Source organism: Leptonychotes weddellii, unplaced genomic scaffold, assembly GCF_054177405.1.
Source record: "Leptonychotes weddellii isolate Sample4059 unplaced genomic scaffold, ASM5417740v2 HiC_scaffold_11305, whole genome shotgun sequence".
Lineage (NCBI taxonomy): Eukaryota > Metazoa > Chordata > Mammalia > Carnivora > Phocidae > Leptonychotes > Leptonychotes weddellii.
This window is the reverse complement of record NW_027690685.1, coordinates 18-6899: the sequence shown is the minus strand read 5'-3', so window position 1 is coordinate 6899 and position 6882 is coordinate 18. Positions and strand designations below refer to the sequence as shown.

General features: G+C 52.0%; 1 protein-coding gene across 1 annotated transcript; it reads left to right on the top strand.

The window, feature by feature from the left end:
• Nucleotides 1–41: 41 nt before the first annotated feature.
• On the top strand, nt 42–6556 carry LOC115942766 (myosin-7-like). The gene is made up of 11 exons (XM_081809601.1): nt 42–370; nt 637–704; nt 1061–1148; nt 1799–1916; nt 2063–2186; nt 2444–2580; nt 2824–3079; nt 3694–3936; nt 4086–4262; nt 5059–5204; nt 6325–6556. Exons 1-11 carry the CDS (start codon nt 64–66, stop codon nt 6539–6541), a joined length of 1881 nt encoding a protein of 626 aa, XP_081665727.1. The 5' UTR covers nt 42–63; the 3' UTR covers nt 6542–6556.
• The last annotated feature ends 326 nt before the right edge of the window (nt 6557–6882 follow it).

The following is a 6882-nucleotide window of genomic DNA, read 5'->3' as shown; positions in this document are numbered from 1 at the left end:
CTGGAAACCTGGGAGCGCATGCAGTGATGCTCTCTCTACCTCCTCCCTCCCTGCTCTCAGCCCATGGGCATCATGTCCATCCTGGAGGAGGAGTGCATGTTCCCCAAGGCCACTGACATGACCTTCAAAGCCAAGCTGTATGATAACCACCTGGGCAAGTCCAACAACTTCCAGAAGCCACGCAACATCAAGGGGAAGCCGGAAGCCCACTTCTCCCTGATCCACTATGCCGGCACAGTGGACTACAACATCCTGGGCTGGCTGCAGAAGAACAAAGACCCACTCAACGAGACGGTGGTGGCCTTGTACCAGAAGTCCTCCCTCAAGTTGCTCAGCACCCTGTTTGCCAACTATGCGGGGGCTGATGCACGTAAGTAGCGACTGGAACCCTGGGGACTAAGGAGCAGGGTTTCTGCCATGGTTCTGATTCAAGTCCATTGTGACACTCTACCACTTTTGTGTCAGGTTGTGCCCTGAGGTTTACAGGTTCAGTGAGATAGAATGGGGTGGAGAAGCAGAGCTCCCCGCAGTGAAGACCCTCACCTGGAGGTCAAATGCCAGTGAGAGAGTCTGTGATGGAGGCCCTGGCCTCCCACACATCCATTCAGATCCCTGTCCTTGACTCTCCTCCCACAGCTGTCGAAAAGGGCAAAGGCAAAGCCAAGAAAGGCTCATCCTTTCAGACCGTGTCAGCTCTGCACAGGGTAAGTGTGTGCCCCCAGCCCCAGACCAGCGTGGCTCCCCAGCACCCACCAGCCCTGCTCCTTCCCACAGTTCCCATGCCTGACTCCTCTGTCTCATCCCTCCCTGTGGCCCTTTTCTTCCTCTCCATTCTCTCCCCCTTCATGGGTGGCCTCTTCTCTCCCTGCTTCCCATCTCGCTCTCCTCTTCCCTCTGGCCTTCCAACCTCTCCCTCCTTCATTCTCTCTCCCTTCTTCATTCCTTTCCCACCATTGCTTCATTCTCTCTGTCTCTCTTTCCCTTCCTTCCTCTCCTCTCCCTTCCCTACTTCTCTCTCCTTCACCTGCATTACTTTTCCCTCCTGTGCTTTGGGCCACAGGAAAATCTGAACAAGCTGATGACCAACTTGCGCTCTACACATCCCCACTTTGTGCGTTGCATCATCCCCAATGAGACAAAGTCTCCAGGTGAGGCCCAGAACTCAGCCCAGCCCCCTGCTGGCCACAAGCCCTATACCCTGGAGACAAGGACTTCTAAGCCACCTCCTAATTCCCCACCATGGTGGTTTCCAAATGACACTCTCCTCCGACGCCATGAGGTAGCAGACTACTCTCCCCCCATTTCCTTATATTTGCAGTGTGACTCGGGGGCGGGGGCTGTAAGGCACTTTCATGGGCGTTGCCTCCCAGCATGCAACCCCCAGTGAGACATACAGAGATTGTTTAGCCTTTTTTGACTGATTAGGAATTCCAGTTCCTCAGGGGCCTGGGTTAGAGGCCTGGCTCTGCTCTTGTCAGCTTAGTGAACTTGGTGAAGTGCCTTAACCTCTCTGGGCTTAACTCCTCTGGGCTTAGTTTCTTCTCTAGAAAATGGGACATATCCACCTTGGCAACTGCCTATGATAATAAACACAACATAAAAGAAGGAATGTGAAAACCTTTTGGTTACTCTTAAGAGTACAGCTAGGAAAAAAAATGAAAAAAAAAAAAGGACTATTATTGAGTGACTTGCTAAGGTTGCTGGCTAGTGAGTGGCAAAGCCAGAATCAGAGCCCAGAACTTTTGGCTTAGTCCAGTACTCTGCCCACACCTTCCTCTCCCACCTCCTCCTGCTGCAGGGGTGATAGACAACCCCCTGGTCATGCACCAGCTGCGCTGCAACGGTGTGCTGGAGGGCATCCGCATCTGCAGGAAGGGCTTCCCCAACCGCATCCTCTACGGGGACTTCAGGCAGAGGTGGGTACAGGGACACCCTAGAGCTCAGGGAACAGGGGGAGCCTGGGCAGACGTGTCGGGGAAGGGAGTCCACAGGTGGCCCCAAATGCTGTGGGCAGAGCAGGTCGGTGCAGAATATGGGTGTCTCAGGGCACCTCTCTCTCCAGATACCGCATCCTGAATCCAGCAGCCATCCCTGAGGGCCAGTTCATTGACAGCAGGAAAGGGGCAGAGAAGCTGCTGGGCTCCCTGGACATTGACCACAACCAGTACAAGTTCGGCCACACCAAGGTGAGGGAAGGGAGGAGCCGAGCTGATTACAGAAAGACCTCTCTTGTCCTTTGGCTCCTCACCTCACAGCTCCTTCCCTTTTACTAATCATCTTAGGACCATCTCTGAATTGCATGATTCCCCTCCCCATGAACCACTCCCTGTCCCAGCTCCAGATGCCATTGGCCTCCTCCCTTGGGTTCTTTCCTAGGGTATTACACTGCTTAAACGAACCCTCTCCTCTTTCCCCTCCTGGCCCACCCACCCCTTGCGCATAGGTGTTCTTCAAGGCGGGGCTGCTGGGGCTCCTGGAAGAGATGCGTGATGAGAGGCTGAGCCGCATCATCACCCGCATCCAGGCCCAGTCTCGGGGTGTGCTCTCCAGAATGGAGTACAAGAAACTGCTGGAACGCAGGTGAGGGCTTCAAAAGGAGGCTCCTGGCCATCTAAGGCCCAGGCTGATTCAGGGGAAGTGTCAGGAGAAAGCTCACCGAGACTTGAAATAAGCAGACCAGCAGGAGGGGCTCCTATGGACCCAGGGTGGGTCTCACGGCCAGGACATCATAGAGGAAGGAAGAGCTATTACATAGGAGTCAGGGCTTCAGGACAGGAAAGAGAGATGGGACTCTCTCACCACCTTCTTGCTGGGCCCCTGCAGAGACTCCCTGCTGGTAATCCAGTGGAACATTCGGGCCTTCATGGGGGTCAAGAACTGGCCCTGGATGAAGCTCTACTTCAAGATCAAGCCACTACTCAAGAGTGCAGAGACAGAGAAGGAGATGGCCACCATGAAGGAGGAGTTTGCGCGCATCAAAGAGGCGCTGGAGAAGTCAGAAGCTCGCCGCAAGGAGCTGGAGGAGAAGATGGTGTCCCTGCTGCAGGAGAAGAATGATCTCCAGCTCCAAGTGCAGGCGGTGAGGCTCCTGGGCCTCTGTAGACTTGCCCACCCTGCTCAGCTGACATTTCCCCACACATCCTGCACCTTCCGACCCAGGGCTCCCCTTGTCCTCTCACAGACAGGATTCTGGAATCAAGACTCCAAAGACCTCCAGGGAGGTCCCTCTAGAAAACAAAAGGGAAGGGGGAAAGAACCAACTTTTAAAAACACTGGCTTTCCACTTGGATTCAACCTGCATCCACAGCTCAGTAATTTTTTGAACCTAGGCAAACTATGCATTATCTTTGAGTCTCAATGTCCTCATCTCTGGACAGGGGATAAAGCTGCCCATCTCACCAAGTGATAAATATGTAAAGTGCTGGCATCAGTAAATGCAGTTCCTTCCCTTCAGTGGAGTAGACCAGAGGAATAGGGCCAAGTAAAGAAACTTCTGGGTTCCCTTCGTCTCTGCTTCCATCATGTTCCCGTCACATTGTCCTGAAATTCTTCCCTTCCTCATCCTTCTGAGATTCTTCTCAGCTGGAGATATCCTGGAGCTCCTCTCCTACATGCTGAGCCTCTCCCTCCCTGCACCTGCCAAGGTGAGGACCCCACCCACTGAGAAGCCTCCCCTGTGTGCCTTGTCCTCAGGAACAAGACAACCTGGCTGATGCAGAGGAACGCTGTGACCAGCTGATCAAGAACAAGATCCAGCTGGAGGCCAAGGTGAAGGAGATGACCGAGAGGCTGGAGGACGAGGAGGAGATGAATGCAGAGCTCACTGCCAAGAAGCGCAAGCTGGAAGATGAGTGCTCTGAGCTCAAAAGGGACATTGACGACCTGGAGCTGACGCTGGCCAAGGTGGAGAAGGAGAAGCATGCAACAGAGAACAAGGTGAGGGCAGCTCCTTCTGGTTCTAGCCCAGGTCTTCTCAGGATTCCTAGACCATGGTGTGGTCCTGGTCCTTAGCACTGGACATCCTCATAGATGTCTCCAGGCCGATGACCTCTGACCCTAAAGGGGATGGGGTTCTTGGTCAACAGGTGAAGAACCTGACAGAGGAGATGGCTGGGCTAGATGAGATCATCGCCAAGCTGACCAAGGAGAAGAAGGCTCTGCAAGAAGCCCACCAGCAGGCCCTAGATGACCTTCAGGCTGAGGAGGACAAGGTCAATACCTTGACCAAGGCTAAGGTCAAGCTGGAGCAGCAGGTGGACGATGTAAGTAGATTGTCACAGGGCCTAGATATACCAGGTCTGTATGTGTGTGTGTATGTGTGTGTGTGTGTGTGTGTTTGGAAGGATGGGATTGGAGAGTGTTCCCTCCCTTGGTACATTTCTAGAAGGGAGCTGGGGAATAGAAAAAGGGAAGGGTGATCAATTATGAGTTATGTATCTCACCCCACTGATATGATCAACAATAGAGATGGACTTCCTTTTTTCAATTAGGTTCAAGCCTTTATATCTCTACCTTCGACCACAGGGTCTAGAGAGTTATCACATAAGAATCCAGTACATTTCTTTGGGAATTTTGTGAGGCTCTGAGGATCTTTGGACCTCTAATATTTTAAGTGGGATCTGGCCCTCAGTGATCATTGTTCCACAGATAGTTCTCTGTGCATATCTCCTTTGGATCATTTATCACCCATGTTATCATTATTGAAGTATCTGTCTCAGCCATAACACTGTAAGCTGTCTTTAGGTGAGAACTTGGATTGATTCAGTTTTGCATCTGAAGTGCCTAGCACAGGACTGCAGGAGCCTGCTGAATGAATGAATGGAGCTTTGGGTTTCATCACACAGTCATTCATGAAATTCATTCATGAAATCATTATCAAATAGTTACTGAGCATCCCTCAGTGCTAGGCAGTCTCATAGTCCCTTGGCCCACTCTGGGAAAGCTTTTCCAAGTCCTGGACATCTCTTAGGATTCCCCAAACCTGGAGTGACTGAGCTTCCAAATCACCAAATCAGGATGATTTGTCTTATGGGGCACATTGGTCCATCTCCCCACCAGCTGGAGGGATCCCTGGAGCAGGAGAAGAAAGTGCGCATGGACCTGGAGCGAGCAAAGCGGAAGCTGGAGGGTGACCTGAAGCTGACCCAGGAGAGCATCATGGACCTGGAGAATGACAAGCAGCAGCTGGATGAGCGGCTGAAAAAGTAGCGTGTTCCCCTCCCCAGAGCCTTTCCTCCTCCCCAGCTCAGCAGCCTTTTCTACCTATGACAGCACAAGCTGCCCCAACATGTCCATCCTCAGAGGCCACAGCCTCACACAGCCTCCATCAGTGGGTGCAAAACCATGGGCAGAGGCCTCCAGGAAGAGGCCTCTCCTTCCCCAGACACATGCAGCAGGGCCCTGCAGTCCTCCCTGGCAGGAAGTCTAACCTGGATCCCTCAAGCCTTTTCTTCCTGTTGGGCAGCGAAGAGGGATAGAAACTCATAGCTTACCTCCTTCTACACACAAGTCTCTTTGGAGACCAGTTGCTTAACACCGAGGAAGGCTCCACACAAAAGCCTCTCAGGAAAGGCCTTTCGGGTCCTTCTCAGAGAGCTCCGAGGACCACAGAGAAATGGGTCAGCCACCACGCTTGAGCAGTGCGGGGGTCTGATTAACTCATGGATCCAATTCTTATTGCAAGTTCTACCAAGATGTACAGATCCACTTCCCACACTTGAAAAACTGAGCCTGCAGGGTAGATTTGGATAATCAAATATCTTATGCAGCTTTAGGGTTCAGACTTTGAAAGGCTCTGAGAACCATCATGATTACATCCTCATGGAGCCTGTGTCTGCCCAGGAGTCCTCACACTTCCCCAGGCACAGCATGTGTTGAATGAATGAAGGAATATATGATCCCAAGGATCCTCAAACCTCCTTCTAAGGATGGTATTTTGAGGCCCACTTTACCAAAGAGGAAACAAAGGCTCAGGAAGTTTAACCAAAGTGCCCAAAGTAACAGTGATAGAATTAAAGGCCATCAGAGCTAAAAGGGGCCTTTGAAACCATCTAATCCAATGCCATCATTCCACAGGACCAGAGAGGAAGTCCCACAGAGCCCAGGTCTTGTCACTCCACCTGTGGTGCTCTGCCCATTACATTCTTGCTGGACTTCAGGCCTTCAGCATGCATTACATTTTCAGGGACCCTACATCAGCCCCAGACGCTATTTTTCTGATGAAATCCTGCTCTTTGTTTTTTTGTATTACCGTGTCCAACCACTGACGGGCCCACCTGCTGCCCAGCCGATCTTCTTCATCTTAATTTCCTTCGTTCCCCATAGGAAGGACTTTGAGCTGAATGCCCTCAATGCGAGGATTGAAGATGAGCAGGCCCTGGGCAGCCAGTTGCAGAAGAAGCTCAAAGAGCTTCAGGTAAGGTGTGGGATGCCTAGGCTGGAGCCCCTGGGCTGGCCGTCAGCTTCCTCCATCCCCTCCTCCAGGATGTCCTCTCCCCAGCATTACAGGAACTTGCCATGTGTCCATGAAGGGAGATACTGAGCTACCACAGTTCACCCATGGAGCACCCCTAGGAGGGGCTGGGTGATCCAAGGATGACACGGGAAGAGACCTTGAAAAGGTCACAGGTGTAGGGAGCAGAAATCCTGGCTTCCTGTCTCAGCTCTGGTTTAGCTGGCAACTGTGGAGTGCCCACTCCTGATATCTGGGTTTCTGTGTCCTCCCTTGTTACCAATGGCGTTTAAGATCCCTTTAGCCCTGATAGTCTGTGACTTTGATTCTTACCCCTCGAGCAGACACCATGTTAGGTCTTTGGACAAACATGGCTCTCTCATTCTAAACTTTTAATACTTTTGCCACTAAACTTCTTAAAATATCCTTAG

What these genes read in the sequence shown, in the direction of transcription:
- LOC115942766 (XM_081809601.1), top strand. Translation starts at nt 64, where the DNA reads ATGGGCATCATGTCCATCCTGGAGGAGGAGTGCATGTTCCCCAAGGCC. An exon ending in TCCAGCTCCAAGTGCAGGCG is followed by an intron (nt 3,080 to 3,693) that starts GTGAGGCTCCTG and finishes CCTTGTCCTCAG; the next exon opens with GAACAAGACAACCTGGCTGA. An exon ending in CTGGATGAGCGGCTGAAAAA is followed by an intron (nt 5,205 to 6,324) that starts GTAGCGTGTTCC and finishes CGTTCCCCATAG; the next exon opens with GAAGGACTTTGAGCTGAATG.